The sequence below is a fragment of the Anomaloglossus baeobatrachus genome, chromosome 5 (assembly GCF_048569485.1).
Source record: "Anomaloglossus baeobatrachus isolate aAnoBae1 chromosome 5, aAnoBae1.hap1, whole genome shotgun sequence".
NCBI classification, from domain to species: Eukaryota; Metazoa; Chordata; class Amphibia; order Anura; family Aromobatidae; genus Anomaloglossus; species Anomaloglossus baeobatrachus.
In genome coordinates this window covers 520255572-520273068 of record NC_134357.1, presented here as the reverse complement: position 1 = coordinate 520273068, position 17497 = coordinate 520255572, and the positions used below count along the sequence as shown (strand labels likewise).

General features: G+C 43.0%; 1 protein-coding gene across 1 annotated transcript in view; it reads left to right on the top strand.

The window, feature by feature from the left end:
* The first annotated feature begins 11280 nt into the window (after positions 1–11280).
* Positions 11281–17497, top strand: part of LOC142312063 (uncharacterized) — a 95978-nt gene continuing 89761 nt past the window's right edge. Inside the window, exons 1-5 of the mRNA XM_075350943.1 lie at positions 11281–11354; positions 15095–15239; positions 15369–15548; positions 15631–15754; positions 15838–15935. Of these exons, the coding sequence (XP_075207058.1) occupies positions 15162–15239; positions 15369–15548; positions 15631–15754; positions 15838–15935 (480 nt within the window). The 5' untranslated portion in view covers positions 11281–11354; positions 15095–15161. The remainder of the gene's footprint in view (positions 11355–15094; positions 15240–15368; positions 15549–15630; positions 15755–15837; positions 15936–17497) is intronic.

Genomic DNA, 17497 nt, shown 5'->3' with positions numbered 1-17497 from the left:
TGGCTTTACTCCATGCTGGTGATAGATTCTCTATTCTGACCATGTTGAAAGAGTTCGTCTCTGCATAGCTGTAGTATTGTTTCAGTTGCAGCTGTGAAGTTTCCTGCTGAAGAAACCAAGGAGTGCTTTTTGTTGTGTCTTCCCCACCAGTTTCTTGCATTCTTTTTGTTGTTTGATTGGAGTAGTGGGACTGGTGTCTCGCTGAGCTACTCACTAGCCAGAGTAAGCAAGGGCCTAGTTACGTGACAGCGCTGGGGGAAAAAGGACCTGTCTAGGGATGTTAGAGAGCTCAGGGATCAGTCACAGGTGAGTGTGAGGTAGTAACCCCTCTCCCTATCGCCGCTTATCATCTTCCCTGGTTTTCCCCCTCTTGTGCCATACGCTGGGTGTTCCCTTACTCTGGCATGACATATTCAAGGCACATCAAAGAATCTATGAAAATTACCAACAACAACATAGGGGCCCAACACTGATGTGTTCACGTCATAAATTCAAACTTAAACAAATATAATGATAAAATATTGAAACAAGAGGAAAAGGTGAAGGAGAAAAATATACTCAGCTTTATGCAGACTTTGAGGACTACCTTTTATAACCCTATCTATTGACAATCTCTCTAAATCCAATACATATCCCAAATAATAAAAATTGTTTTGAAGTGTTCAAGTGTATTATTTAATAACGCTGTGAGATATTCTATGCTTCGTTTATTTTTCACTCGAGCATGTAACTCTATGATAGCAGTTAAGCTGACCTCCACTTGCATGGTATTAGGCATCTTGCAACTTTGGTCATATACAGTGAAAGCTGTTGGGATTTACGACTAATCTGGACTGGTAGGATATCCGGTTAAGATCCAAGGAAAAAGTAAGACCCATGAAACTGAGAATAAGAGTTTTAACAATGACTCTGAAGTTTTGAATATCTGCACAAGACCAAAAGAAATTAGACGAATCTCCCTCATAAATTCCACATCTCCAACAACATTTGATAATATTAGAAATGAGGTTATGTATCCTCGAAGGGGTATGATACCAAAACATAAGTAGCTTATATTGATTTTGCCTATAGACAAAGCGTGTGTGTCTTAGACGGCCTTCTCCAAACCTTAGTATATCTTTGGGCATAACAATTCCGTTAGGAAACTTTCCCAATTGCTCATATACGCGTGATTCAACTGCTCATGCAACAGGGTTCATGTAATATCCAATACATATCTGATATAAGTTGAGACGTCTGCTCTACATAGTTTTCAAAGCGAGTAGAGTGAGAGACTGTGAGGGAAAAAAAAAGGGAGTGCATGTAGTGTCTAATTTTTAGAAGCCAGAAGCCTTCTGGTGAGTGGTTGTGTAGCTTACCAGACTACTCATTGTCTCTGGCCACACTTAAACTTCAGTAGCCAACACTAAACATGTTATAACTAGAAATAAACCTTACAAAAGGTACATTCAGTCTCTGTGCCTTAGATGGCTTTTGAATTTGTTCCTGAAAAAGCAGTTGTGTTGAAAGCAACAAAAATGGTCAAATGTAAAAATCTAGGAAAACTTTGACAGACCAGCTGTAAAATCTAGGTTCTACTGGTGTGTCCTTGGTATATGGCAGGTATTGTGGGGGAATCCCCAAATACAGCAAACATTTGTTGGGTGTTCTTGGTATATACGACAAGTCTTATGTGATTGTAAACCTACAGCTTCCCTAGAAGGGAGGGTCCCATTGAAAATACAAAACCAATAAAAATCCCAGTGATCACTTGTACCAATGTATAGAGTAAAAGGAAGACCGCTGGTATAAAGGAGACCAAAAAGCAAAATATATGGTGAAATACACAGTATTTTTAATAATAAAGTGAGCGTGACAAAAGGACAGACAGTACAGGCAAAGAGAGTGTTACAAATGCCAGACACAAAGGATGCACAAACCGCACCAGCAGATGGAAGACCAGCCACTAAACACGTGGACCAGATTATAACAGGCCAAATAGCCAGGAAAAAGAAGGGAGAGACAAAAGGATCAAAGGGTAGATTCCCCATATAAAGCTCTCCCTTAAAACAATGTCAATAACCTGTCATATCATAAAGTTATGGTAGATTTACCTTGAGACATATTAAAGCTGTTTAGTGGGCAGGCTGGTGGTGGTGGGCGGGGCCTCGACGCGCGTTTCACCGGGCGTGGCTTCGTCAGAAGCCTTCTGGCGAGTGGTTGTGTAGCTTACCAGACTACTCATTGTCTCTGGCCACACTTAAACTTCAGTAGCCAACACTAAACATGTTATAACTAGAAATAAACCTTACAAAAGGTACATTCAGTCTCTGTGCCTTAGATGGCTTTTGAATTTGTTCCTGAAAAAGCAGTTGTGTTGAAAGCAACATAAATGGTCAAATGTAAAAATCTAGGAAAACTTGGACAGACCAGCTGTAAAATCTAGGTTCTACTGGTGTGTTCTTGGTATATGGCAGGTATTGTGGGGGAATCCCCAAATACAGCAAACATTTGTTGGGTGTTCTTGGTATATACGACAAGTCTTATGTGATGTTTCCAGTGTATGGTAAGTATTCTGGTGCGTTTCCGGTATGTGACAATACTTATGAGAAGTTCCCTTTATGCAGGTCTTGTGGGGTGTTCCAGGAATACCACCCACAGGTCGTTTCAAGTATTCTCAGTATACAGTAGGACTTGTGGGAAGTTCCCTTCATACTGCAGATTTTGTTCAATGTTCCTGGTATACGGTAAGACTTGTGTTGTGTTTCCTGTATATGGCAACACTTATAGGGAGTTCCCTTTTTTCAGCTTATCTTGTGGAGTGTTCCTGGTATGCAGCAGGACTTGTGGGGAGTTCCCTTTATATGGATATGGGAGATCTTGTGTGGTGTACACTGTATATGGCAAGTCTTGTGTGATGTTCGAGATATATGACAGATCTTGAGGGGTGTTCTGGGGTATATAACTGGTCTTCTGATGTTCTCGGTATACAGCAAGACTTGTGGGAAGTTTCCTTTATACATGAAGTCTTGTAGACTGTTCTTGGTATATGTAAAGACTTTTATGAAGTTCCCAGTATACAGCAGGCTTGTGGGGAGTCCCGTAATGCAGGGGTAAGAATTTCCTTTCTATCACCACTTAAAGTTGTGTAAAGAATGACAGTCAATTAACTGGGGACAGGGTCAAAGCAGGTGGCAGATGAAAGTTGGCCTATCTGGTCTCATCCCAAAGAAGAGTGACGTTACCCTTGATTACTGATATTTTTACTGCTATGATAGAAATGTTTCAGAATACATGAAGCATCTAACGTTTTGCATATAGAGGTCATATAGCTATAGATCAGTGTCTATGATGACCACTGTCCACTGCCTGCATCACTTACGAAAGGGACATCACTATCAGAATTGACCATGGAGCAATAGCAAAAGATGACCTGCTCTGATAAATTACAATTTTTATCCTGTGGACAGATGAGTGTGTACACATTACTTACCTGCGGAAGAGATAGCATCGGAATGAGAAGAAAAGAATCCGGTGGAGGTATTGTGATCGGGCAATGTTCTGCTAGGAAAACTTTTTTTATTTTTAATTGCCTATTTCAACAATATATTAGTCAGTCACAAATGGTCTTATGAACATAACAAAAAAATAACGATGGATGACTTTGTTCCCAAAATCTCAGATCTCCATTGAAACATCAGATCAATTAAGGCCAATTGGGTCACCCCCCCACCCCCATATGACAATGTGCAGCCAATCACAAGCTTCAGGGTTATATTTTGAAGACCAGCACATAGGACAGGGGAGCTGCAGTGGTTTAGTAAGGTAAATGTATCTAATGTTTATTTTGAATCCTTTCCTAGTTCTATGCGTATTATGCCTAGGGATCTTTTTAATAATAAAAGTTTTAATCAGGTCTTTCAATTCAGACTGATTTTATCCTGACTGAATCAAATCTGCCAGCCAAATCCAGTGATGTTAAAATGGATTTACATGCTAAATACAAATTACAATGAACAAACTAACAATGGAAGACTGGAACACAGAAGGGAAAGGACCCTGTCCTTTCAGTTTACAGGGTAACGGGGAAAGTATGATGGGGGTTTGCTGCAGCTTCTGTGGGGGTGAGGTGACAGCAGGATCATTGCAAGCTGAAAGCTTTCTTGAAGACGTGGGTTTTCAAGCTCCGTCTGAAAGTCCCAAAAGTGGTGGATATAATGGAACGTGTTGGTGCATAGAATTTCAGAGAATCGGAAAAATCAGAAGTCTTTATAGGCAATTTGCTGAGGAAGGTATGAGGTCTTAGTAAGACTGGAAAGTATGTGTAGGAACATATCGGGAAATTAGTTCTGAGATATATGGAGGAGACTGGCTATGGATGGTCTTAAGGGTATGTGCGCACGTTGCTTTTTACCTGCTTTTTTGCTGCTTTTTCTTCTGCGCTGTTTAATGCCAAAATGGATGTGTTCTTCTATTCAAGCAAAGTCTATGGGAATTTGGGTTTCTTGTTCACACTATGTTGTTCAAAATGCTGCCTTTTTGAGGCAGAACTTTGGTCAAAAACTCAGCTTTTCAAAGAAGCAACATGTCAATTATTTTTGCCATTTGGGTTTTGCACTGCAAAGCTGAGTTTTTGACCAAAGTTCTGCCACAAAAAGGCAGCATTTTGAACAACATAGTGTGAACAAGAAACCCAAATTCCCATAGACTTTGCTTGAATAGAAGAACACATCCATTTTGGCATTAAACAGCGCAGAAGAAAAAGCAGCAAAAAAGCAGGTAAAAAGCAACGTGCGCACATACCCTCAAGGTCAATTTTAGTAGCTTGAACTGGATATTTTGGGGAGTTTGAAGCCAATGAAGAGATTTGTAGAGGGGAGAAACGAAGGAGTAGAGAGGAGAGAGGTGGATTAGTTGGGCAGCAAAGTGAAGCATAGTCTGGAGAGATGCAAGAGTGTAAGCAGGGAGGCCACAGGGAAGGACATTGCAGTAGTTTAGGTGGGAAATAATGAGTGCATGCACTAATATTTTAGTAGATTCAAGTTTGAGAAAAGGTCAGATTCTGGAAATATTTTTACGTTGGAAGCAGCAAGAAGAGGCAAGAGCTTGGGTGTGCGGTTGAAGGACAAATCAGAGTTAAGGGTTATACTGAGGTAGCGGACCTCCAGTACATTGCAAAACTTGATGTAATTTATTGTGATAAATCATGTAGGGGAATTAGGTGAGATGGAGGAAGATGATGAGTTTTTGTCCACATTAAGATTTAGGAAGCAAGAGGAGAAGAAGGAGGATATGGCTAATACACTCCACGATTCTTGACAGCAAAGAGGTGACATCTGGGCCAGAGAAGTAGATCTGACTGTCAGCGGCATATAGGTGATACTAGAAGCAATGGAACTTTATGAGTTGTACAGCAGACCCACAACAGAGCATTGAGGGACAGAAGGCAGAATGAGGAGGTAGTAATGGGAAATGTAGATGCTAAATGTGCGATTAGTGATGTATGAGGAGATCCAGGAGAGGGTAAGGTCTTTGATGACAAGGCAACAGAGAATCTGTAGTAGGCGGGAGTGGTCACCTGTGTCGTAGACACAGAATAGACCTAAAAGGAGGAGCATAGAGAATTTTCTGTTAGCCTTGGGGGTAAATAATTTGAAAGTTTGGTAAGGACAGTTTTGGTGGAGTTGTGTGGATGGTAGCCAAACTGTAGGTTCTCAAAGAGTGAGTTGGATGAGAGGTGGGAGGAAAGTTTAGTGTGAACATGTTTGAGAATTTTGGAAGTGAACGGGAGCAGCAATATTGGGCAATATCTAGATGTAGAGGTCGGGCCAAAGGATTGCTTCTTCAGGGTATGTGTGATTGTCCCATGTTTGAAAGCAGAAAGGAAGGTACCAAAACTAATATTGGGAGATTCGCTCATCTCTAATTGTGTATTATAGAGATCTGCTTAAGCTACAGCCAGCACACACAGTTCTGCTACATGCACATTATGTGACTGATGAAGATGAATGAATTGATTCTTATCAATTGGTGTTTAATTTTTAGAAATTTCAACTTTCAAATTCGACTCGAATTTCAACAATGTACCATTTGCTTTGCACATATGGCCTACAATAACCACAGCTATTTTACTCATTTTAGCGAATTCCATCAACCAGAGAAGGATCACATGACATTGGATGCAGCTGAGCAGGTTTCCTCATAATACCTCAACACTATCACATCACAGGGTATAGCACAGTCAATCAGGGTAATCATAGCCTAAATAAAAGCAGAAGCAGGAAATGCAGCAGCCATATTGTGATGAAGCTTAGCCCTAGACAAAGTTATAAAACACTGAAGAAACTGTACAGGTAGTGTGTGATAGCAGAGCAGTAAAGATGCTTGTGTGTTGAAAATAGAAGAATAAGATGTATTGATAGCAAAAGAGATGGGAGAGTCACTGTGTCTGAGTCAGAGACCTGGAGAAACACAGCTATCAGTTGTTACTTGTTTCATCAGTGTGGTTATGGTGCTTACACATTTGTTATAAGATAATATGGATACAGTCCTAGGAAACCTCAGAATGTTACATTTAGCATCTTTGGAGTACTTTTCAAATTTGCTGCTAATCGATTTTTCCAGCCAAATTCAGCAACGATGGGGAATTCGAAATTCTGAAGATTCACTCATCACTAAAGACTAGATTACACTGCAAGTTACACACAATTCTGCTAAATAAACACTTTCCACACCTAGTCTACATACAAGTACTTTAGAAAGAGAGCTCTGAACATGCACAATACACACACACAGTTCTGCTCCCCTCACTGTACATATCATACACATGCGGCTCCGCAACATACGTGTTGTACACAGGCGGCTCCGCTGTGAACACGTCAGACACACAGATCCTCTTCGTACACGTTGCACTATCCGGCTCTGCTCCGTACATGTGTGGCTCCACTCCGCACGAGCCATACACAAGCAGCTCCGCTCTGTATTGCTCAGATTTGTTTAGCTTAGAAAAAAAGACATCTCAGAGGAGATCTCATTTATATGTATAAATACATGTGTGGCCAATATAAAGGACTGGCACATGACTTATTCCTTCAAAAGACAATACTAAGGACCAAGGGCCACTCACTGCAAGTGGAAGAAAAGTGATTCCAGCAGCTAAATAGGAAAGAGTTCTTTACAGTTAGAGCAGTCAGACTGTAGAATGCCCTACCACAATAGATAGTAATGGCAGTGGCGTAATGACCACGGTCGCAGAGGTCGCCATTGCGACCGGGCCTGGCAGGTTAGGGGCCCGGGGCCGCCCTGCAGACCAGCAGCCAACTCCTTTCTGTGAGAGAGGAGCTGCGCTGTTCTGTTGCAGACTACGCAGCTGCTATATGACCTGGTGCCGCTGCCACTGACACTGGGCCCCCCTGCCCGGTGGCGGCAGCGGGCCCCCTTTCCCCGTCACACAGCACACAGCAATGATAAAGCATTGAACGGCGCGCACCACTTAATGCCCCATCATTCTCCCCCCTGTGCCTGCATGGTGAAGTCACTCCTGTGTGACTGCTGTGCTGAGAGCACAGAGCGCAGGATGGGAGAACACTGACCGGAGCAGCGGGGGAATGGAGGAGAGAGGTGAGGATAGAGCAACGGTGGAACGAGGAGAGAGGTGAGTACAGAGCAGCGGTGGAGCAAGGTGAGTACTTTTTTCTTTTTTTAAATTAGTGAGTACACGGTGGCCAGAGGCCTGGGGGTGCTGCATTATACATGGAGGCCTGGGGGTGCTGCATTATACATGGAGGCCTAGGGGTGCTACATTATACATGGAGGTCTGGGGGTGCTGCATTATACATGGAGGCCTGGGAGGACTGCATTATACAAGGAGGCCTGAGGGTGCTGCATTATACATGGAGGCCTGAGGGTGCTGCATTATACATGGAGGCCTGGGGGGGACTGCATTATACATGGAGGCCTGGGGGGATGCATTATACATGGAGGCCTGGGGGGGCTGCATTATACATGGAGGCCTGGGGAGGCTGCATTATACATGGAGGCCTGGGAGGGCTGTATTATACATGGAAACCTGGGGGAGCTGCATTATACATGGATACATGGAGGCCTGGGGGGCTGCATTACACATGGAGGCCTGGAGGGTCTTCATTAAAAATGGATGCCTGTGGTGCTGCATTATACATGGAGGCCTGGGGAGGCTGCATTATACATGGAGGCCTGAGGAGGTTGCGTTATACATGGAGGCCTGGGGGGCTGCATTATACATGGAGGCCTGGGAGGGCTGTATTATACATGGAAACCTGGGGGAGCTGCATCATACATGGATACATGGAGGCCTGCATTATATATGGAGGCCTGGGGGGCTGCATTAAACATGGAGGCCTGGGGGCTGCATTATACATGGAGGCCTGGAGGGGCTGCATTAAAAATGGATGCCTGGGGGGGCTGTATTAAACATGAAAACCTGGGGGAGCTGCATTATACATGGAGCCTGCATTATTCATGGAGGCCTGGGGGGGCTGCATTATACATGGAGGCCTGGGGGGGCTGTATTATACAGTACCGACCAAACGTTTGGACACACCTTCTCATCTCTAGAACAACTGTTAAGAGGAGACTTTGTGCAGCAGGCCTTCATGGTAAAATAGCTGCTAGGAAAGCACTGCTAAGGACAGGCAACAAGCATAAGAGACTTGTTTGGGCTAAAGAACACAAGGAATGGACATTAGACCAGTGGAAATCTGTGCTTTGGTCTGAGGAGTCCAAATTTGAGATCTTTGGATCCAACCACCGTGTCTTTGTAGAAAAGGTGAACAGATGGACTCTACATGGCTTGTTCCCACCGTGAAGCATTGAGGAGGAGGTGTGATGGTGTGGGGGTGCTTTGCTGGTGACACTGTTGGGGATTTATTCAAAATTGAAGGCTTACAGAACCAGCATGCCTACCACAGCATCTTGCAGCGGCATGCTATTCCATCCGGTTTGCGTTTAGTTGGACTATCATTTATTTTTCAACAGGACAATGACCCCAAACACACCTCCACGCTGTGTAAGGGCTATTTGACTAATAAGGAGAGTGATGGGATGCTACGCCAGATGACCTGGTCTCCACAGTCACCAGACCTGAAACCAACGAGATGGTTTGGGGTGAGCTGGACCGCAGAGTGAAGGCAAAAGGGCAAACAACTGCTAAGCATCTCTGGGAACTCCTTCAAAACTGTTGGAAAACCATTTCCGGTGACTATAGGCCCCGTCACACACAGAGATAAATCTTTGGCAGATCTGTGGTTGCAGTGAAATCATGGACATATTGTTCCAATTGTACACAGCCACAAACCTAGCACTGATTGTCCACAATTTCACTGCAACCACAGATCTGCCGCAGATTTATCTCTGTGTGTGACAGGGCCTTACCTCTTGAAGCTCATCAAGAGAATGCCAAGAGTGTGCAAAGTAGCAATGAAAGCAAAATGTGTCTACTTTGAAGAACCTAGAATATAAGACATATCTTCAATTGTTTTACACTTTTTTAAGTGTTTCATTCCACATGTGTTAATTCATGGTTTTGATGCTTTCAATGTGAATCTACAATTTTCCTGAAAATAAAGAAAACTCTTTGAATGAGAAGGTGTGTCCAATCTTTTGGTCTGTACTGTACATGGAAACCTGGAGGAGCTGCATTGTACATGGAGCCTGCATTATACATGGAGGCCTGGATGGGCTGCATTATACATGGAGGCCTGGATGGGCTGCATTATACATGAAGGCCTGGGGAGCTGCATTATAATGAAGGCCTGGGGAGCTGCATAAACATGAAGGCCTAGGGGGGCTGCATTATACATGAAGGCCTAGGGGGGGCTGCATTATATATGGAGGGCTAGGGGGCTGCATTATACATGGACGTCTATGGGGCTGCATAATACAAAATGAAGGACACCTTATTCATGGACTAAAGGGGTGCATTATACAACATGAAGGACACCTTATACATGGAATATAGGGGTGCATTATACATGGAGGAGTATGGGGCTGCATAATACAATATGAAGGTTTATGGAGCTGCATTAGAATACATATAGGACTATGGGGGCTACATTATAATATATGGAGGACTATGGAGGCTACCTTATACATGGACTATGGAGGTGTATTATAAAACATGGAGGACTATGTGGTGCAGTTTAATATATAGAGTACTATTGGGTGCATTATAACATATGGAGAACTATGGGAAAATCATTATAATAATTGGAGGGCTACTTTATACATGGAGGACTATGGGAAATTCATTATAATACATGGAAGACTATGGGGGTAAATTCTATTATATAAAGGGTTATGTGGGACCCTTTATACTATATGGAAGGCTATGTGGGGGCCATTATAGTATTTGGAGAACTATGTACGAGGGTGGACAAAGATACAAGCAGGGATGGGAACGTTTTGTCTCTTTCCCTCAGCACCAAGCTTTCCAATGCTCTGATATGGGAAAGTTGGGTGCTGAGGGAAAGATGTATAGCAGAGCACGGGGAAGCTGGGTGCCGAGGACAAGATGGATATCAGAACATAGGAAAGCTGGGTGCTGATAGAGGGATTTCAGATCATGGGAAACCTGGGTGCTGAGGGTAAGAGCCAAGCATCGGTGTCATTATCCTGTACCCCGAGTGTCGGTGTACGTGGAGGGGGAACTTTGCACTGGGGCCCATCAAAATCTAGTTATGCCACTGACGGAAGACACTATATCAACTTAACTAAGTGTTGGATGATTTCCTCAGTGCACACAACATTGTCGGTTATAAATGACTTAGTGACCAAATGTAGAATTGGTGGAGGAAGGTTGAACTAGATGGACCTAGGTCTTTTTTCAATCTATGTAACAAATGTGCCCAGCTCTGTACATACAGTATCATACACACGCGGCTCCGCTCCATACACCTCGTACACACACGGCTCCGCTCCATACACCTCGTACACACGCGGCTCCGCTCCATACACCTCGTACACACACGGCTCCGCTCCATACACCTCGTACACACGCGGCTCCGCTCCATACACCTCGTACACACGCGGCTCCGCTCCATACACCTCGTTCACACGCGGCTCTGCTACATCCACACTGTATATCCCTCCTGACCCCACACATAACCTTCACCTCACCCAGCACAGCAGAGTCCTGCATACACTGAGGAGCTGACCATGTGACCCCTGACTCCTCCCCTCCATGTGACATCATCACAGGTCCTGTAAGCACAGAGCAGCCAAACATGGGACTGCATTTTGAACACGCCCCTATCATGTGACAAATGACATTATACCTGGAAGGAGCCCGTGCATTCTAGGCTTAACCATATATCCAGTGTGCGGCTCTGCAGGAGGAGGTATGTGGAGATTCCCCATTACTGGGTGCAGGGGGTACTAAAGGGATTTTTCAGTCTGCAGTCGCTCTATGGCTCAGTGCGCTGTCACATTCCAGGAGACAGAGCTTGTCATGTTTCCTCAGATGTAGATGTATGAGGGGTTGTACATAGTGAGTACACCCCTCACATTTTTGTAAATATTGTATTATATCTTTTCATAGGACAACACTGAAGATATGACGCTTTGATACAATATAGAGTAGTTAGTGTACAGCTGGTATAACAGTGTAAGGCTTCACCCCACGCGTTTTCCACAGTCCGTGGTGTGGGTGCATATGTGTTTGTGTTCACTGTGTGCGGTCAGTGTGCTATCCCTGTGACATTCACATAGCACACGGACAGCATGTACTTGTATACTTACCTGTCCCTAGTGCTGCTTTCTCAGGTGCTGCTGGTTCCTGGTCCGCGGTGCAGTGAATATTCATGAGCATAAATGAACGGACCCGGAAGCAAGTGACAGCAGCGCTGAAGACAGGTGAGTATACAAAATCATTTTATTTCAAAGACGTGCTATCTCCGATACGTGTTACATTGATTTCACACTGATCACATCAGTGTGCAGTCCGTGTGAGATCAGTGCTGCTGGAGAAAAACAGACATGTCGACGTGTGGAGCACACAGACACTCGTCTGTGTGAAAACACGGACATATGGGCAGATCCATTGATTTTAATGGGTCTACCTGTGTCTGTATCTCCGGTATGTGTGAAAACGGACGTTATACATATCAGAGACACGGATGTGTGAAGGAGGCCTAAATTTGGTGCCCTCTAAAGCGTTTGTTTCTGTTTGACTTTTTCTGGATTATTTATAGCACCGCTTTTTAATGTTTTTATAAAGAATTTTGGAATAAAGAATTACAATTTTTAGAAGGTTGGTTGCTGGAATTCCTTCCTTTTTTGCACATTACTGGGTGGCAAAACGGTTTCCACGAAATGGATCTTCAGTGGGAGAGGTGAGCTGATAAATTTCTTGCTTTTCTCTAAACCAGTAATGGCCAACCTTTTGAGCTTGGTGTGTCAAAATTTGTATAAAAAAACAACTCACCATAACTCTGGCAGTGTGTCAATTCTCGAGAAATCTATAATTTTGTGATATTTATAGCTCCAATAACAAGTTATCTGATAATGACTGCTGGGGTGGGAGGGTATCACGGGTATGACACAGTCACCAGGGGTACGGGCACCTAGACTGGCCTTCAGATTAGGAGGCCCTAACCTGTCCCTGGTTTCAAGGGGAAGCTCAATGGTAGCCAGGCCTTGACCACCAACGTGACCCTAACTCCTAAGTAGCCCTGGTCTAACACCCCCCTCTCCCCCACCCCTCCGGGGAGGGCTGAGACCAGGATGAAGAAAATACCGACAGACAGGGGAAAACCAAAGCTCAAACTCAATGCAAGCACACACAGGATAAAAGACAATAAGTGCTCAGGGAGAAATAAAGTACAGGGAGGAAATACACAAATTACAAGGATATTTCCACAGCACACCAAAAAGCATACAACACTGCACAAAGACCAATAATGCTAGAGCTATCTTCAGCATGGGAGGCTGGGTTCCACCATCGTTTAAATGGAGGGGGCGGCTGTGATAGGACATCAGCAACCTGTGACCAGACCACAGCAGCCATTCACCAGCCAGCAGGAATTATCTCTGCTAAACCATAGAGCAGACAGCACAAAACAATAAAGCAGCATGCGGACATAGCATTAGGGTACATGCATGCAATCAGAACCAGCTGCATCTTGGATCCACTGTGCTTGTACTGTACAACGCAGCATTTTTGGACAAAAATACGTTGCATCCAATATACTGCAAACACATCGTGGGCACACAGACCAACACTGTTATAAAAGCTGTACACTGACTACTTTACATTGTATCAAAGTGTCAGATCTTCAGCGTTGTCCTATGAAAAGATTTAATAGAGTATTTACAAATATGTGAGGGGTGTACTTACTATTGTAATTCTATCTATCTATCTATCTGATCTATCTATATATCTGATCTATTTATCCTGAAATAAATGAAGGAGAGGACAGAGCAGAGATTAATTTAATATACAGTGGAAATAATTATTTGATCCCTTGCTAATTTTGTAAGCTTGCCCACTGACAAAGACATGAACAGTCTATAATTTTAAGGGTAGGTTAATTTTAACAGTGAGAAAATATGCAAAATAAATCACATTATATAAATTTATCAGCATTTTGCAGGGAGAAATAAGTATTTGATGATCCCTCTGGCAAACAAGACTTAAAGAAGTTGTCTGACCACAAAATCCCCCCCAACATTTTAAGCTAATCTGTGCTGTATTGTCATCTAAAACATCCCTATATTATCTTTTTTTTGTTTCTAACTTTTGTTCCTCTTGAATTATCACTTTATTTACCTGACCTCAAGCAAACTTGACATCCTCCTGTGCTGATTGCCGAACTTCACAGTCAGAGCTGGCACCGCCTGGCCTCAATGTCCAGCCCTCTGCACACTCATTGCCTGTCAGTATCTGCAGCAGCACCTTATAGATAATTAAATGCTATGTAATGAAAACCATATATATATAGCACCTAATGTGGGTCTATTGTAGATATCTATACTATGTGTGTATTGTATTACATACATATACAGTATATACACACACACATATGTATGTATATATATATATATATATATACACACATATATATATATTATATATATATATATATATATATATATATATATATATATATATATGTATATATATATATATACACATATATACATATATATATATATATATATATATATATATATATATATATATATATATATATATATATATATATATATATATATATATATACACACACACATATATATGTATAGACATATAGGCACACACACATATATATATATATACACACACATACACACCTGTAATGATGTATAATACGATCCCCCCTTGTGCACTATCTCCCCCCCCACGGTTTCTCCTCTGTGCTCTCTTCTTCCCCTGTGCTGTGATGAGCGCTGCCTCCTTACAGCTGAGCGGTGTTCCAGCGATGCAGAAAACAGTGCTACTGACCGCTGGTGTCAGGTGATGTCCCTGGTCTCTGCTCCTGGCAGTATATAAAAGCCAGGAACTGAGGACGCTGCGCTCATCATAGTGGAGAGATACAGCGCACTGGGGCAGGGGGGAGACATTTACCCGGGCCCCATACATCATAAGGCTCTGTGCCCACATGTGTGTATTGCATGCAGTTACGCTGTGTTCGGCACCGCAAGGTAACTTCATGCGTCCTGCGTCCCCAAAACAATCTATGAAGATTATGCATTATCCATGCGCACGTTGCATTTTAGAACGCAGCGATTTGCATGCTGCCAAATCGCTGCGTTCTAAAAAGCAACATGTCACTTCTTTCGTGCACTTTGGATGCATCCCCTGCTCTGTCTATGGGAGGGGCTGCATCCAGAGCGCATGAAATCGGCTTTTCAGTACGCAGTGTTTCTGCAGCGATTTGAAGCGCACATGTGCTGTTCAAATCGCTGCAGAAATTTCTGCAGGGACAGAACGCAACGTGGGCACATAGCTGAAAGGGCGGCGGACACCATCGGGCAAACAGCGCTGACTGTGTCCACATCTGACTTCGCTTGCTGATTTATTACTGGATATTTTCTAGTTGGTAGCTTTCTGATGTTACATGATCATCTCCTCATTCAGGTCCCTATAATATCGGATCCTCTCACATCTTCTATATAAGAGAATTCTTCTGATTGACAAGTCAAGGATGGATAGGGACAGGGATAAGATGGCGGAGAGGATATTACACCTCACCCTAGAGATCCTCTTCCGGCTTACTGGAGAGGTGAGAGATTCTGATGACGTCACATTACATCATTCTTATCTATGGGAATAACAGATGGACAGAACTGGAGAGGTGAGGACTCTGGAAATGTCTGTAGTGAGATTTATTAATGTGTCTCTCCATATCCAGGATTACACAGTAGTGAAGAAGACCTCTAGTGAGCGCTGTCACGACCCTGTGTCTGAGGGATGGAGAAGACCCCTGAGCCCAATCACAGGGCCTCCACCTCACCCCCTGATACATGAAGACATCGATGACCAGAAGATCCTAGAACTCACCTACAAGATGATTGAGCTGCTGACTGGAGAGGTGACACTGCTGGGAATGCTGGGACATTATACAGTAACGCTATGAAGGGATCGGGGGATGACGTTATCATTGTGTGTGTCAGGTTTCTATAAGGTGTCAGGATGTCACCATCCATTTCTCCATGGAGGAGTGGGAGTATTTAGAAGGACACAAAGATCAATACCATGATGTCATGATGGAGGTTCCCCAGCCCGTCACCTCACCAGGTAATAAACAGGAGTAATTACACATGGCTTATAATTATCTGTATGTAAAGAATGAGTTTAGTCCCTGTATGTGTTTCCTCCAGTTCTATCCAGTAAGAAGACAACACCAGAGAGATGTCCCCGTCCTCTTCTTCCACAGGAGTGTAAACAAGAAAATCCCGATGTTCCTAAGGATCATCAGGTAGATGGAGAGAAGGTGTCATGAAATCTCCCCTATGATATGTAGACGGCTGTGAAGGGCTTGTGTTCAGTCTTATTTAATCCACCAGTATGATATACTGAACGGACAATTTATTACAGACTCCTGCCTCCTCACAATTGGTGCTGCTCTGTATGTAACTTAGACCAGTGCATAGTTTTTTGTGCATCTACAATAGAATATTAAAATTGTGTGACGTGAGAGATTTTGAACTTCTTCACGTGCAATGTATAGAGAGTACGTTGTGATAAAAAAATACTATTTTTTTATATTTTTAGAGCATCTTTTATTTTTTTTTATTTTTTTTACAAATTATTATTGCAAAAAATAATATCCCCAAAAACTGAGCACCGATGTTGATTAGTGATGTGTGTCTGTGGTCAGTGCTTATCAGTCATATGATGTACGCAGGGATGTGGTGCAAATGTAAAAATCAATAACTATTACTGTGTTTCCTTTGAAAATAAGATGTGACCTAAAAATAAGCCCTAGCATAATTTTACAGGATTATTGAAGTATGCTAGAAATATAAGCCCTACTCCAAAATAAACAATAGCTAGTCATGATCGCCGTTTGAGGGAGGGGGGGGGGGGGTCGAGAATTGCCTAGGGGCCCACTACCCACTCTCTTAGGGAACCCCTTCATTTGCATTCTGAGGTTAAAACTGGTTAAGGACCTTTTATTTACATGATGGTCATGGGATCATGAAGTCACCAAAGTCCTTTAAGTGCAGTAGTCTGGAGGATCTGAAGAGGAGTCATGCTGGTGTGCACATCCAGTATCAGGTAGAATGTGGGGGAAATTGGCCAATTTTTCATAGCCCCCACTCCTGTAGGGGTTCCCAGCATTTCTAGTCAGAAATTAAGACTGCTTAAGGACCTTTTGTGAAATCAAAGTCATATGACCATGATGTCACCAAAGGATCTTTAACTGCAGAAGTCTAAAGGAACTGAAGAGTAGACAGTCTGGTATGTGCAGTGGGTATATTTACTTGTGTATGTGCAGTGTGTGTGTGATGACATGATTATATTTAAATATATGTTTTATATGCTATTATTTTTTGGGCATAGTGTCATTGACCTCATATAGTGTCTAATACTCCATTAATGAAGATCTGACATGGTATTACACTGACCTTTGTGTGTCAGGTTTTAAAATTTATCTTTCCTATAAACTGGCAATTTCTGTGATTCTGTGATCTCTCTCTTATATAATACTAGAAGGTGGCCCGATTCTACGCATCGGGTATTCTAGAATTTACGTATTGTGTAGTTAATGTATGATTTTTGTTATATATATATATATATAGATGTTGTTGTGTGTAGTTACCAAGTGTTTGTGTAGGGCGCTGTACATGTTCTGGGTGTTGTCTGGGTGTGGCGGGGAGTGAGAGCGGTGTTGTATGTGTGTTGCGTGTGTTGCGTTGTTTGTGGAGCGCTGTGTGTCTGTAGCGTTGTGTGTGTGTGTGTGTTGCGCGGTTTGTGTGGGTGTGGTGTGTTTTGGGGGGAGGTATGTTTTGTGCAGTGTGTGTGTGTTGTGCGGTA